Source organism: Syzygium oleosum, unplaced genomic scaffold (genome assembly GCF_021117445.2).
Source record: "Syzygium oleosum isolate NSW1041296 unplaced genomic scaffold, Sole_v2.1 Sole_v2.12, whole genome shotgun sequence".
NCBI lineage: Eukaryota > Viridiplantae > Streptophyta > Magnoliopsida > Myrtales > Myrtaceae > Syzygium > Syzygium oleosum.
The window spans coordinates 10,310,617-10,327,073 of NW_026607496.1; the positions used below are offsets into that span (position 1 = coordinate 10,310,617).

Genomic DNA, 16,457 nt, shown 5'->3' on the forward strand with positions numbered 1-16,457 from the left:
ATGCAATCGCAATACACAACAGCTTTCCCATGCACAATGTATCCACACGAGTCCCGATTATAAGGTGAAACCGCTTTGGCCCGTCCCATACCGTGCCTCACAATTTCATCACATAATCAAGCGCAATGCTACCACATTCTATCATGCCTATTTTGATTACTACGGCCACTCAGGGCACGGCACAACCCACAATATTCGCATCACGTTGGCGGTCTTCCGGCATAACCGGGCATCGTCCCGCCTCGTTGGGCACGGCATCGTCTCACCCTACCTCAATGACGGCATCCCATAAAAGGGGTTTGTTCCGAATCCGATTCGCGAACGACTTCATCTCACCCTTCTCCCTGCGATGGCATCCAATTACCAAATTGGGGACACCTGTCAAGGCCATGGCCAAACCTAGATTAGCAGTCTTCCGGTATAACTGGGCACAAAAGGAACCTTTAGGTGATCATGCACACATAGCAATCACTCAAGTCCCATTATTATCTTTCTCAATTAGCCAATGCAAACATGATCCGTGCTAATACGTCAAAATATTGCAACTTTCACACGTAAAATGCACTAAAATAATCACACGTGATAACGTACATATAATTAAACCATCAAACTTGGCACGCTTCCATATTTAAATATCCTCGCCTTATTCCACTCATAAAATTTGGCATATAACCCAACACCTCGGGTTTTACTGTTCATATGCCTGCAATTCATCCTTGAAAATAACAATACAATTCATTCAGCTATACTAGCTAATTTATACGGCAATCTCCAATATAGGCATCACAATTCAAGCCTAAAACAATCACAAATTATTATTAAAAACTACACAAATTAATTTTTAAAATATTAATATTTAAATTCCGAAAATTAATTTATTTAATAATAAAATATTAATAATAAAATAATCCGATAGCTTATCGTCAAGTCCTCGATAGCCTATCGCATAATTGGCGATAGGTTATCAATAAAATCACGATAGCTTATCGCATAATTGATGATAGCTCATCAATAAAACCTCGATAGCCTATCGCATTTTCTCGATAACTTATCGAGTCCACTTATCACTTATCGCGATAGCTTATCAACTAATCCTTAATTAATTAGTACTAAACATAATTAACTTAATCTAAACTCATCCTAATCAAGTTTAACATACTAATCAAGGGATTAGAGCGAAAACTCACCCGGTAGCGATTCCGACAACACGGACGCGATGACGGCGGCGAGGGCTACGCGTGGCTTGGTCCGAAAATGACACGGAATGACGACGGTGGCTGGGTCTCAGCTGAACAATAGCTGGACAGCAGCTGGACAGCAGTTGTGGGCAGCTGGTTTGGCTAACGGTGAGGCGGTCCGGCGGTGGAAAGGGCTTGGACGGGGAGCGTACGGCTCCGGGTGGTCATGGCGCTCGACAGGTGGCTCGGTGGTGGCTTCACGGCAGCAAGAACAGCAGCCAAGGGGGCTGTTCTTGCTGTGGCCGAAATAGGGAGAGAGAGGGGGTGAGAAAAAGATAGAAAATAGAGAGAGGAGGGGGTGGCCGGTTGAGGAGAGAGAGAGGAGAGAGAATAAGTGAGAGAAATGAGAGATATTTCTCCGTCTTGCAAGCTTGATCTTCAAGCCAAGTCCAAGTCCAAGCTCATCATGAAAATTGCCCCCAAAGTCTTCTCTCATTAATCCTTTTTGTCCCAAGATCATACATGCTAGAAGGGCATTTTGATAATTTCACAAAGTATAGTCTAAAATACTATACACGTATATGGGTTAGAATTTTGTACGGGCTCATATAAATTGAGTTTGGGCTCAAAAGGATTAAGATTGGGCTTGAAAATGCTATTGGGCTTGAAAATGGGCTAAGTGGACTTAGTGACTTAGTGGGCCTCATTGGGCCCACTTGGACTTGCTTGGGCCCAAGTGGTCGAAGCCCACATTGGGCATGAGACCCAATGTGCCTTCGCTCGGCCCACTTTCTCGTGGGCTTCAAATCTCGGCCCGTTAACTCCTTTTCCGAGAGTTTCGAGCAAACCGATAAATCGGAGGATTAACGAGGCGACGTCCAATAGCTTCATCTTGAAATCCTCGAAAGATCGACACTCAATTTCGGACTCTAATTCGTGATCAAAATCGATCGATTGCGACTTTAGTATATCTCAAACTAACGGGCAGCTTTTAGGAGTTACGCGTATTTGACTCATGGTTGGTTTGATATCAATCCACATTTAAGCTTTCTCGAGCTATGGATGATCTCGGTTGTCATGTAATTGCGAGGGGCCAATCGATAGTTTCGAAGTACATGATTAATAGGGATTGGTTTAGGGTCATTCGCAATCCATACAATGGTCAAGCGGAATCACCCGCGATCCAATTGTATAATATTGGCCAAACATTCTATAACCGTTCCTTGATCGTCTATAATGGCTCAAAATTATCCCTCGTCAATCCTTATGGTCGAATTATCAATCCATGGTCGAGTTCTCAAGTCGTGCGTACTTAATTCCTTAATAGCCTTTCCCTAATGGTTAGTCTCTCGTGAGTGATCAATTCAGAGCGAGATTTAACTAATAGCGCATCAATGAATAATCACTTCATTATATCCCGAATAGGGTTGAACTTTGAGTTTGTCACAGGTTCCAATCTAGGAGTTAATTTGATAGATTGAACTTCAATTAGATAATTAAACTCCAATTTCTTTTTGGGGTTTAGTTCGAGCCAATACGTGGAGGTCAATTTGAGCACATTAAATGTTCTAAAACCATTCAATTGAATCAATGGAGTGCTTTTCAAGTCAATTGGTTTAATTGAAATCAATTTTGTCAGTTGAGAACAACAATTACAAAAATTGCATCGATTGATTTAAATCCTCGATTTGTGAGAGACAAATCAATTGAGAGCTTCTCTCTATCCCCATGGTGATAGTATACCCAAAACCCTACCTCTCCTTAAACCCTAATCATATCCCCATACCCATTCCACTTACCTAAAATCCCACCAAACCGTAACAGTCCGCTAAATCATTCACTGTTCCATTCATGCATTTTGTTTCCATGCAATCTCATTAACCCATTGAAACACACATGTTTAACATCAATAGCACAAATCATTGCAATAGCCGCACTACACATACACTCATTAACCTTCGACCTCCTCCATGCCCTTAGCTTTGCAATTGGCTTCTGTATTTTAAGAACCCTAGCCCAATGCATGCTATAGTCTCGGTTTTGGCACCGTGCTGACCTAGATTCTGTTTATTCTTCCAAGGCGCAGCTAGTAGTGTTATGGTAAGGGGGGATCTCGCACCAGTGGGTCTTCTTATAGTATCACGGCATTTGGGATTCTGACCTTCTCTGTTCGACTAGTACATTCGATTTTTGGGGTTTCACACGGATTCCTTTGCTATATTTTGCTACCATGTATCTGGATTCCTTGAGGTTTGCTGGCACTTAGTTCTTGGTAGCCTTGTTGAGCTTTTCTGTGTCTGGCTCTCTTTCTGTCATTAATGGTTCGTTTGATTGCTGCTGCTTCCTGTGCTTTCCATTAACTTGTTGCCCATTCCAGTAACAGTAAACATGGATGGTGAGAATGAGTTTAAAATTCTTCTTGCTGCATTATGCAAAGAGCTAGGGGAAATATGGTCGGAATATGATATTGTATCGATTAGGGGCGAGGTCCCTATGGAGAAAAAATGAATATGTGATTTAACACTATATGGGAAGTTATACTATAAGCTAAATGTGAATTTTCAAGCGTTTCTAAATACCATGAGGAAAACCGGGAAATCAAATTATGTCATGTGTGCACCGATAAAACTTGGGTTCTTCTCATTTACTTTCAGTTCAGCAGCAAAGAAGAGAAAGGTTCTAGATTCTGGACCGCGGTCGTTCTCAAGAGACTTGCTAGTCTTGAAGCAATGCCAACCAGACATTCCAGAACATTGTTATGAGTTCACTCACTATGCCTTCATGGTCCATTTTCTTGGTTTATCAATGGGAAGGGTTACAGAGGACGTGGTGTGAGCTGTGGCTGAGAAAATTGGCTAAGTGCTGGAGATTAAATTGGAATCGAGAGGTAACAACCATTACCAACTTGGGAAAGCAAGAATCCACCTGGATCTATCTAACCCCCTCAAGCCTGGGACTATTATTAACCTTAGTTAGAAAAAAACTCTGGGTTGATTTTAAATACGAAAGACTCCCACACTATTGTTACTCATGCGGGAGAATCGGCCATTATACCACTTATTGCAAGAAAGTGTCATATGAGGAATCGGGGTTTAAAGATAACATTCCAGGCAAGTTTGGTCTATGGCCTAAGGCTGAGGTGCGCGAGTATAGCTCGTATTGGGAAGAAGGACACTAGAAGTGCCAAAAGTTGTATACGCAGCTCCCAAAAGTTTTTTCGAATCACTTAAGTGCCACTTTAAAAAAAAACAGTCACTTTATTAAGGAGATATTTTATTAATTTCTCAGTCTTATGTGCCAACTCCGATCTGGGTAATCGAAAATTCGATCTGGGTAATCGAAAATTCGACGTGGCCATATTTTATTAATTTCTCAGTCTTATGTGGCTCGTCGGCTTGCCTAGTCAACATATAAAACTTAAACAACGTCGTCTAAAAGTTATAAATAGTGATTATTTGAGTGCCAATTTTTCTTTAAAGTGACCACTTCAGTGTCAATCGTTGTTAAAAAAATATCACTTTAGTGCCAGTCATTGTTAAAAAGTGATCATTTAAGTGCCAAAAATGCCACGTGCAAAATGCCACGTGGATTGGATTTTTTAAATAATATACCATAAAAGCCACGTATTATTTTTGGCCGGAATTTTTCACCGTCGACAATTAAGTGATCGTTTTTTCTTTAATTAGGCACTTAAGTGATCCGACTAAAACTTTTGGCACTAAAGTAAGCGCCGTACACAACTTTTTGCACTTCTAGTATCCTTCTGCCCTCGTATTGGAAGTTATTCTATGGTAATGAGATGCCTACCACTGAGGTGGAAGAAATGTTGCCTTAAACGCCATTCCATCAGCCCCAATCTAAACCTAGACAGCAGAGAGAGAAGAGGAAAGAGACTGCTTTGCTTCTAGTTGATTTCCAACCAAAAGAAGTCCAATCTTCCAAGATTAGGGCTCTTGATGATATGGATGCACAGGACACTCAACTTGTGCTGATTGAGTCCTCCAGTGACCCTAATTCAGCTGGGACTTCTGAGAAAGGGAAAAAGAACCAAAAGGAGCCAGCATCAAAGAAGCAAAAGCGTTTTAATTCGTATGGACAGCAAGCCATGCTATCTTAGTCCTTTGATGAGAAGCAGTCATTGTAAACCCCCGTTCAACTTGTGAATGGTGTGAATGAGTGGGCTTTGGTGGATAGCCTTAATAAGCCATCAGAGTATATATGAAGATTTTGAGCTAGAATTCTCGATGTTTGGGTACTCCTCTAACATTCCAGCATCTTCGAGCCTTAGTGGTTATTGGAAAGCCCAGTTTAATTTTTCTAATGGAAACGAAAAATCAAAAACCTATTGTGGAAAGAACCAGGAGACGGCTTCATTTTCAGAATTCAGCTTTAATAAACCCAGTTGGTATTGCTGGAGGACTAGTAATTATGTGGAACGAGGAGGTGGCTATGGAAGTAGAGAATAGCTCGAAGATATTCATTGATGTAACTTGCAAAGATCAGGACAGTGGTAGAATGATGAGAATTACTTTTTTGCATACTCTTACCAATTATCAGGAGAGGCTTCTCCCGTGGCAGCAATTACGCATCATTTCCTCTATCAATCATCTGCCTTGGCTTTGTATTGGAGACTTTAATGAAGTTCTATACAATTAGGAGAAGGTAGGGAGAAGAATAGTGGATCATTATAGGTTAATTGCCTTTTGCGACCTCTTGTACGATTGCTTACTTATAAATATTGAAAGCAAGGGTTGTGCATTTACTTCGACCAACGTCAAAGAGGGTGACGCTTTGGTTGAAAAATGGCTAGATAGTGTGCTATGTAATCTAGATTGGAGAGTGTTATTTCTTACTGCAAAAGTCTATGCATTGCCAGCAATTGGCTCCAACCACAGTCCATTATTGCTTTTGGTGTACTCATCTTGGACTACAAGGAAGGAAGAATTTAAGTTTGAAGCTTTCTAGTTAGAGGAACCTGATTGTAGTGAGACAGTGAGGAACCTGATTGTAGTGAGGAAAGCATGGAACATACAGAGCAACCCCCGAGAGGATATTATGAGTAAATCAAAGAGGCCTTCACAGTCCTCGGCGAAATGGAGTCGAAAGAAGTTCTCTAATGCTTCTAAACAAATTGAGATGTTGCGAGGGAGACTCACTGAACTTACCAATAGTACAGAGATTGTTTCAAGTAAGGCAATCACTCAACAAACCATTGAACGTATTGAAAAATTGTGAAGGCAAGAAGAATTGTATTGGGGCATGAGATCGTGCATCAGTTGGCTTAAGTGGGGAGACAAGAATACAAAGTTCTTCCATGCAACTACCATTCAGAGAAGACAAAAAAATAGAATTTCTATACTGAAAATTGATGAGCAAACTTGGTGCCGAGATCTGGTGAAGATAAAGAGGCATATAAATGAATTCTATCAATCACTTTACGACACTGTGGGCCCTAGAAATTTTCAGCCAATCCCCGAGGTCTTCTTTAGTGGGGATTAAGATGAATGGCTCTTTAATGGCTCCAGTTACATTAGAGGAAGTAAGTGAGGTAGTCTTCCAAATGGGAGCGGTGAAGGTACCAGGGCCGGATGGACTTAATGGACAATTCTATCACCATTACTAGGAGTTTATTCAATAGGATGTGTTTCAAACGGTCACCAACTTCTTTGTCTCAGGTACTCTTGATCCTTCTCTCAATAGAACTCATATTACTCTCATTTCTAAAGTTTCAAACCTAGAGTGTATTTCTCAGTTTAGGTCTATAAGTCTTTATAACTTCAGCTACAAGATTATTTCTAAGGTTATGGCAAATTGCCTAAAACCTTGGCTTCCTGACCTAATTTACCATGGAGCAAAGTGCCTTTGTGAGTGGCAGGCAAATACAGGATAATATCTTTATAGTTCATGAGGTTTTATGTCACACCCCGGACCCCACCGAGCCCGCGACATCCCTCCGTGGTCGTATTTCAAATGCGATGTCCCAGGACTCGTCGCCGACTCACACGAACATCAAAACATAAAGCGCAAGCGGAAACGATTAAAAACACCCAGACAAGATTAAAGACCAAGGGTAATAGAGAAAACACTTGAACATTCAACAACGTACTTCATTCAACGGCACGTACTTACAAAATCCAACCTTACATACAAAAGGCCACTAGCGTTAAAACTACCATCATCAAAAAGGGACCGGTGGTCGGGTAGGCTAGCCTAGCTATACAAAAAGGGTCCACCAACTCCATGGGCTCCTCTTCGGGGTCTTGCTCCATCGGCTCTTTCTCGGGATCCCAAAACGCTGTGACGGACCATTCACGGTCGAGGTCGGGGGTCTGAAATGGTTATATAATAACCATGAGACGAGTCTCAATAAGCAAGCACCCTAAACCCCATCTAGGCTAACGCGTACCTCCAGACAAGAAAAAACACCAAACATACTCAATCACACGCAATAACGTTTAAAGCCACTTAGCCTTACCTCGGCATATGTATTCAACCCTGCACGTTAGTCGAATCACGACAACATAATCAACTTCTCAATGCACATGCACTCCAAGATACAACCAATTTCCTACACATGCATCCATAATAACATTCCAACCTATTCCAATCTCAATCTCTACACATGCTCACATCTTTCAACTTCCGACACACACATGTGTCCACCCCGATCAATACCGACCCGCGTAACACGCCTCAGGCCCACCTCACCGTACGACTCGCGTAACACGCATCAAGTCTACGGCACTCCGATTTATCCAAGCATTGTCTCGCGTAACACGCCTCAAGACAAATCCAATTCCTCTCGTAAACACGCCTCAAGGATTATAGGATCAAACGTACATCCTCATTCAATTTCATGCCTTTCCCCGCGTCAACACGCCTCAGGGCCTATCGATCATACACGATACATATCTCATTCCCTTCACACAACATCCACATGCCCTAATCACATACAAACATGCTCAATTCCAAATCAAAAACTCAGCCCAACCAATCCATTCATAAGGGCAGCAATGTAGTTCAACCATATCACCCAATCATTCCAACACCTTTCAATCCACAATTCAAGCTATAAACTCAATGGCATAAATCCACACATCCCAACATTCAACTCAGCTACCAAGCACCACAACTCAGCCACAAGAGAAAGAGTAAACCGAATGCACAGAATCGGGGCAAATCTAGGCCAGTGCACATTTCTGGAATTCCTTTAAAAATAAATAGTAATTCAACTCCAAAAATTATGAATTTCGGATATGTCCTAGACAACATCCTGATGAACATTTTTCATGAAGAATACAAAACCCAGTTCTATCTATAACCACCTCTTTTTGTCATCCAAAGTCGGACATAAAGTATTTCATTCGGACTGGCCATCCGGCTTTCAAAATGCATTTCAAGCAGTAACCAAATCTCCTTAGAAAGCTTTGAAATTTTTATATGTCATAGCCACAAATGTCCCCAACAAGTTTTGTGAAGGAAGTATTTTGAAAATAGGTTTGAAAAAATTTATAAAAATTCGAACATACCCGAAGGTCGGAGGAACAGTATTTCCAGCAGACAAATTTCGGTCCAAAGATGGACTTCCGAACGGCCTCAAATGATTTCCAAAAATTCCCAAATTAAATATGTTATACTTCAAGATGTTTTTAACAACTTTAATGAAGGACAAAACCCCAGATTCGGCCCACACTGGTCTCAGAAAAAATAGTGAAACTCAGCGACACAGCAGTAATAAAATCCGGGAACACAACCAACAAGCAAATCAACTTGTCTAGCCCTTAAACCAACTAACCACATCCACTAATCAACCCCTAATAAGCCCATTGGTAACCCCTTAGCTTAGACAAGATTTAGAATGCCACTTACTCAAAGCCTAAGCAAGCAAGACCAAGCAAGAAGGGCAGCACAAGGTCTAGAACAGCAGCAGCGGAGCAGAAGCCAGTGGAAGAAGCAGCAGCAGAAACTAGAAGCAAAAGTGGAAGTAGCAGCAGCAGAAACCAGCGGAGGAAGCAGCAACAGAAACCAGCGAAGGGAACAGAAGCAGAAGCCAGAAGCAGAAGTAGAAGAAGCAGCAGCAGAAACCAGCGAAAGAAGTAGCAGCAAAAACCAGCCAAGGGAGCAGAAACAGAAGCCAGAAGCAAAAGTGGAAGTCAGCGCAAGAAGCAGAAGGAAAAGAAGAAGAAGAAGAGAAGAGAAGAAAGTCCATCATGAGGGCTAGTGGGGAGTTGGTGGTGTTACCCGAAGGGGGAGTCAGCGAGAAAGGAGGAGGAAGAGAGAGAGAGGAGAGAGAGAAGATAGGGGGAAAATGATTATCCCCATAAGAAATATCTTCCACAAATTTTTCTCTTTTCCTTTGTAATTTTCTCCAAATTTTGTCCCCTAAATTACCAATTGTCCCCGGCCCGGGTGCCAAATTATGGGTCAACTTATTCTTATCGGGCCTTGATGACCGGCCTTTCTCGGGCGCGAGGCCCAACGGCTTTGCTCGGCTCACTTCCGTTTTTCACGTCAAATTTCCGACAAATCCAATAAACCTTAAGGTTGGCCACGCTTATGTGACATCGCCCAAATAAATTAGTCGTGACACTTCGAGAAATTCAACATTCAAGTTCGGATTCAAATAACGGTCAATTTCACTCAAATGCGACTTTAATGTATCTCTGACTAACGAGCGGCTTTTTAGGGTTTACGCGTATCGACCTATGGTTACTCAAGTCATGGCGACCTCGATCGTCACCGAAGGTCGACTCATGGTCGAGTTCTTAGGTCCACGTACATTTCCCTAGGTAGCCATTCCCTAAAGGTTAGTATCCCGAGAATGATCAGTTTCGGGCGATATTTAACTACAAATGCATTGAAGAATATACACATTTCATTTATCCCAAAAGTGGATCGAAATTCAGAATGTCACATTTTACATCAACTGAGAATACGTAAAAGGAAAAGAAAATTCCAAGCACTTCTAAATTGGATATGCAGAAGGCGTATGACCGGGTGGAATGGGATTTTCTATGTGCATGTATGTTGAGGATGGGATTATGCGAAAGATGGGTTCCTTTAGTGTGAAGGTTAGGGGAACATTGCCTTACTTCCAACCAACCTAAGGCATTAAGCAAGGAGATCCATTATCACCATACCTATTCATAATCATGGTGAACTTGCTTTCCTATTTATTGAGCCAAGCAATTGTAGATGCTAGTTTGAAGGGGATAAAATTGAATAGACATTGCCCAATACTTTCTCATCTGTTATTTGAGGATGATGTGATTTTCTTCTTGGATGGTACTATCAGAGAGTGTCAGAATATGTCAAATTTGTTGAATCAATATTGTTTTGCTTTAGGTCAAGCAATTTACTTCAGCAATAGTTGTCCTCAGAATCTAAAACGTAACATGGCGAATGAATTGAGAGTTCCAATCATCGAAAAGACGGGGAAATATTTAGGAATTCCTTTGAACTGGATCAATCAAAGAAACAAATGTTTGCTTAGATCCTAACGAGAGTCAGTATGAAGTAAGAGGGATGAAAAGAAAAGGTGTTGATGAAAACTAGCAAAGAGGTATTGATCAAAATGGTGGTACAGACGCTTCCCCAATATGCCATGTTTATATTTAAAATTCCTGTTTCTATTTGGATAGCGATCGAAGGGAAAGTTGCTTCCTTTTGGTGGAAACAAAATGCCTCTAAATCAGGAGTTCATTGAAAGAGATCAGAAGTCTTGAAAACAAGGAAGGATAATGGTGGACTTGGCTTCAAAGACCTCATTGATTTCAATAGGGCTATGTTGGGTAAGTAGTCCTAGAGACTAGCACAATCCCCTTCCACATTTTGGAGTCGGATCCTAAAAGAAATTTACTTTCGTAAAGTTAATTTATGGAATGCTAGCAAAGGTTCTTGTCCGTCTTGGGGTGGTAAAGCTTGATATTGGGAAGAGATGCAGTTAGCTAGAATATAAAATGGGTGGTTGGTGATGGGAATAGTATCGATATTCGAGAGGACAGGTGGCTTTTAGCTAGTGTTATTGGTGGCCTAGTGAATAGGGAAGATCCCAAAATGGTGACGGAGCTTATTGACCATGAAGCAAAGGTCTGGAATGTACAAAAGTTGGAAGGGCTCTTTGAAGATCGCATAGTGCAAAATTTTTTAACTATCCCTCTTTACTCCAATTCGAGCAAGGACCAACTTATCTAGATAGGAAATACGGATGGGTCATTCACGGTTAAGAGTTGATACAATATCATTCAGTCAACTAGCAAAGCACCATACATAATACAAGCTACATTATCCTACCCTATGTAGCACCGACATGTTGATATGGCCAACGTGTCGGTGTCCGACACCGATAAGCGTCCGACATGCGATCAAATAGGTCGACACGCCGGACACGCCTCCGACACGCAAGTCCGGAATCCCGACACACGATTCCGACACACATGGGGTCAATTTTATAAATTTTCAAAAAATTAGGGGTCAAAATGTAAATTTTAAAAAAAATAAAAAAAGAAAGAAAGAAAAAGGGGTCAAACCACCGCGAGGTTCTTTCTGTTCTCTTCTAAGGCTCCGTTCGTTTGGCGGAAAATATTCTCCCGGAAAATATTTTCCGGGTTTTCCGGTGTTCGGAGGGAGGAAAACGTTTTCCGTGGGAAAATATTTTCCTTCCCCCCCTCACAAAATAGCCTAAGTCTACGGAAAATGACTTCCGCTTCTTCAAAAGCGGAAATCATTTTCCGGAGTTAATTCTTCTTCTTCTTCTTCACTAAGGTCGCCGGCCGCCGCCGGTCGCCGCGGCCACCGCCGCCGGTCGCCGACCGCCGCCGGACGCCGAACGTTGACCGGCGACCGCGGCCGCCGGACGCCGGACGTTGGCCGTCGGTCGCCGGCCGCCGCTGCCGCCACCGCCGGTCGCCGGACGCCACCGCCGCCTGCCGCAGGTCGCCGGTGAAAAATATTTTCCGAAACTTTTTCATATTGGTCGCCGAACACCGGAAAATTATATTCCGGGAAAACATTTTCCAGGAAAATGACTTCCGGGAAAATATTTTCCAAAAGGAGAATATTTTCCGCCAAACGAACGGAGCCTGTCTTCTTTGCTCAACCTCCCCCTCTCAAATTCTCTTCTTTCTATTTCTTTCCATCGACCACCGCAGGCTCTCTCCGCGCCGCTCACCGCCGTAGTCAGGTACACCTCTCTCCGTTTCTTCCCCTAATCGTACTGCTCTTATTCGCTCAACCGCTGGTTCTTCGCTGGTCGCCTTAGCTCTCCGTGACTTGTTCTGCTTGATCTTGGGTTGCCTCGGCGAGATCCGTTGGAAATTGAGCAAGAGAGGTGTTCTTGGTGCTTCTTCTGGGGATAATAGTAGTTGTATTACGTGATTTATTTCTAGCTTTCCTGAGGTTGTGTGGGTGTCTAGTGGACACCTTGCGGTGTATGTGGACACTGTCCCATGAAAACCCAATTTTCGTTCTCTCGGACGCGTTTCATGAAAACCTTTATGACCCTCTGACTTTATCGAATACCATTTATCGATTGATGGTATTGTTTTCCATTGTACACCCCGGTTTATAGAAAGGAGTTTCAGTGTGAGAGCATCTAAGTTTAACTTTTGGCGTAGACCCACAGAGAAGCGCCACTGTCATTGGTGAACTTTTGTGGCATTGTTAGGAAGTAGGGAAGTCAATTTGTGAGTCATGATCTGGCTACAATGCGTCAGTTTTGCTGGGTCTAGAAATCAGATCAGACTAATTTGCTTCCCTTTGATATCTTTTCTCCCCTTTTCTGTTATTTTTGCCCTCCTCGTTCAGACTCGCAGACTACCAAAGAATTATCCCAATTTACTCTTTTTTTGTTCTTGAGCCTATTCCTTGCTACGCCTATATATATAGTTCATCTCTATGTTTTTAATGATTTGATATTTTGGATGCCCTATCTTGTATCTCCAATCTTTAGGAATTGGTTTCTTTTCAGAAACATTAGCATTTGGTTGTTGTTGTTGCTGTTTGGTAGCTAATGGTGTAAATATGGGCATAACTTCCTTGCAATCATTTGCTTGTATTCCTTTTTTATCATCCTTGAACTTCACATTTATGGATTCTTCTACTACCTATGAATCTTTATGGAACACACGATAAGCTTTATTGATAATTGAGTATCCAAGAAAAATACATTCACTTGCCCTCGAATCAAATTTCCCAATGTTGTTTAAATTCTTGAGAATAAAACATTTGCATCCAAACACATGGAAATAAGATAAGTTGGGCTTTCTTCATTTGAAGATTTCGTAAGGTGTATTTTCCATCAGTGATCTTAAAAGTACTATGTTCAATGTGTAGAAAGCAGTAGCAACAGCTTCTGCCCAGAAGTACATGGGAATACTGCTTTCAATTATCATGATTATGGCCGTCTCTTGTAATGATCGATTTCATCTTCGGCAACACGATTTTGTTGAGTGTAGGTTGTGGAGAAATTGTGTTTAATTCCATTTTCATTGCAATGTTCAGCAGAACTTTGATTTTCGAACTCTCCTCCATGGTTTGTCTTGATTGATGTGATGTTGTATCCTTTCTCGTTCTGGAATTTTCAAGCAAACTTTTTCAAATGAGCGAAATGCTTCGTGTTTGTGGGACAGGAACATCACCCAAGTGAATCATGAGTAGTCATCCACTATCACCAAGTAGTATCTTCTTCCTCCTAGCTCATGCTCCTTGTTAGTCCAAACAAATCCATGTGTAATAACTGCAAAAATTTGTTAGTAGTAATTGTATTTATTGATTTGAATGAAGATCTGACCTTCTTTCTCAAGGTACACGCATTGCAAGAGTCACACTTGTTGAAGTTGATCTTTGGTTGATCACGGACAAGATCTTTTGAAGATATCTTAGAGATTTGCTTTGCATTGACATGACCTAATTTATTGTGCCAGAGATCACATTCATCTTTTATAGACATTAGGCATTGAACATCATCAAAATTTACATTAAGCAAATAGATATTACCATACCTTTTACCTGTGAATGATTGTGACTTGTCTTGGCTTAAGCCAACACACTTACCTTCTTCAAAATTGATTATGTAACATTTGTCAAATAGTTGACTTATACTTACAAGATTGTGATTCAGACCTTTGACTAGTGAAAAAACTTCAATGATCATAATTCCCAACCTGATTTTCGTTTGCCAATTATCCTTCATTTGTCTTTTCCTCCAAAAGTGACAGTGCCTCCATCTATAGTAGTATGATTTATAAACTTAGAGCTGTCTCCAATAATGTGTCGTGAGCAGCCACTATTTAGATACCATTTGTTTTTCTTCAAGATCACCTGCACCAAAAGATATTCTCATCTTTTCTTTGGTACCCACATAAACTTTGGTCCTTTCTTGTTAGATTTTGAATCCACATCAAATCTCTAGTGAATCTTTTTGGGCTTCATCTACTTGTTTAAATATTCTAGTTTGAAATGACCAAATTCATTATAGATCGAGCAATCAGGAAATTGCTTGCCAGTAGATCTTGTGAAGTGTTTTACGTTAGATATACAAGAGGTTTTCATTTCAATCTTTTTTTGACTTTTGGAAAGGGATTCCTCTCAGTATCATTTTCCTCGTGTCCTAAACTACATTTGTTGTAGTGAGGAATTTGAATTGAGAGAATGTACTTCAAGGTTTTTGATACAAGAGAAAACTTGCTACTGATTTTTTAAATTTCTTTTCTAAGAGTATTAGTTTCAGCTTGAAAAAGTTTAACTTCACTCACTCGGAGGTCGTTTAACTTTTTCAAGCCTTCAATAGTAGTTTTGTAAACAAGGTTTTTGAAAGTGAGTTCAAGAACTTCTTTCTTTAAAACTAAAACCCTTTTTGAAACCTTTTTGTGTTCTCCAAACATCTTTTTCAAAAATTCCTACATCTTTTCATAAGTTAGTTCAGGATTATTTACCTCATTTTCCTCTTCATGGTTGAAGTCTTCCATTAGGCAAAGATTCGCTTCCTCTCCATCACTGGATTTACATTTGGTGTCACTCCACGATTCAGCTTTCAGTGCTCTCCTCTTCTTTTCGTATTTCCCTTTCTTCTTTTTGAGCAATGGGCAATCCGACTATTATGTGACCTGGTTTTTTGCATTTATAATAAACAAGATCCTTACGTTTGGATTCTTCTTTGTTCTTGTGTTACTTCCTATCTTTTGGAAATTTCGTTTGTCGTTTGCCTGTGAAGTTTCCTCCTTTCTTCATAAGGCTATTGAATCTTCGAGTGAATAGTGCCATATCTCATTATCACCTTCACCTTCTAATAATATTTGATCCCTTGTATCATCATGATTAGCTTTAAATACTATAACTTTCTTACCTTTTTAATTACCTTCTTCATTCCATTGTTCTACTTCATAGGATATGAATGTTCCTATCAGCTCATCCACCATGATTGGTTGAATCCTCATTGTTTCTTGTACTGAGGTCTTTACGTTGTTCCATTCCTTTGGCAATTCTCTCAACAGTTTGTTTACCTTTTCTCTATTAGTGAACAATTTTCCTTGGTTTGCTAGGCCATTCACTATTTTTATGCATCTATAGAACATTTGTGATACTATTTCATCTAATTTCAACTTGAATAGCTCATACTGTCCAAGAAGGATGTTCATCTTTGTCTCCTTCACTCTGTCAGTTCCTTCAAATGTCAGTTGGAGTCGATCCCAAATGTCTTTGGCTATGACACATGAGCAAATGTCTAGCTCTAGCATTTGGAGTAGCTCTTTTTTGTCGAGCTTCTTCAGCAGTAGCAGTAGCTACACCATCTTCAGCATGAGCTTCTCGTCCTTCCCATTGCACAGGAGCTAGGATGGGAGCTGGAGCATATACATCTACTCCGTTTTCGATTACATCTCACATGTCAAGATCTGTTGCCTTAAGATGGATTGCATCCTTTGCTTCCGGTAGCCATAGTTATTTCCATCAAAGTAGGCTGGCTTGTTAGGAGCAAGAGCATCATTAATAAGGAAACCACCAAGTTAGCCATAAGAAAAGATATTTATACTCATAAGAAATGCACTTCAAATAACGAGCAACAAAACTATGATACCAATTGTTGGGGCTAACAATATAATCTAGAGGGGGTGACTAGGTTGTTTCAAGATTTTTGACAACTTTTGTGGAAAACAATAGGTGCTAAGTAAAAATTAGGTTCAGATGATGTTTTAGAAACCATAAGCTGATTGTGTGCTTATGTGATTGAAAGAGAGAAAAACATAAGCACATAAAAGCTCTATAATAGTTCGGCTTTATCCA

The 16,457-nt window shown here is 40.8% G+C and overlaps 1 protein-coding gene across 1 annotated transcript; it reads left to right on the top strand.

Moving 5' to 3' along the window:
* The first annotated feature begins 9,036 nt into the window (after positions 1 to 9,036).
* On the top strand, positions 9,037 to 9,399 carry LOC130139442 (protein PXR1-like). Its single transcript, XM_056316394.1, has one exon. The coding sequence runs from the start codon at positions 9,037 to 9,039 to the stop codon at positions 9,397 to 9,399; it is 363 nt and encodes a 120-aa protein (XP_056172369.1).
* Positions 9,400 to 16,457: the final 7,058 nt, after the last annotated feature.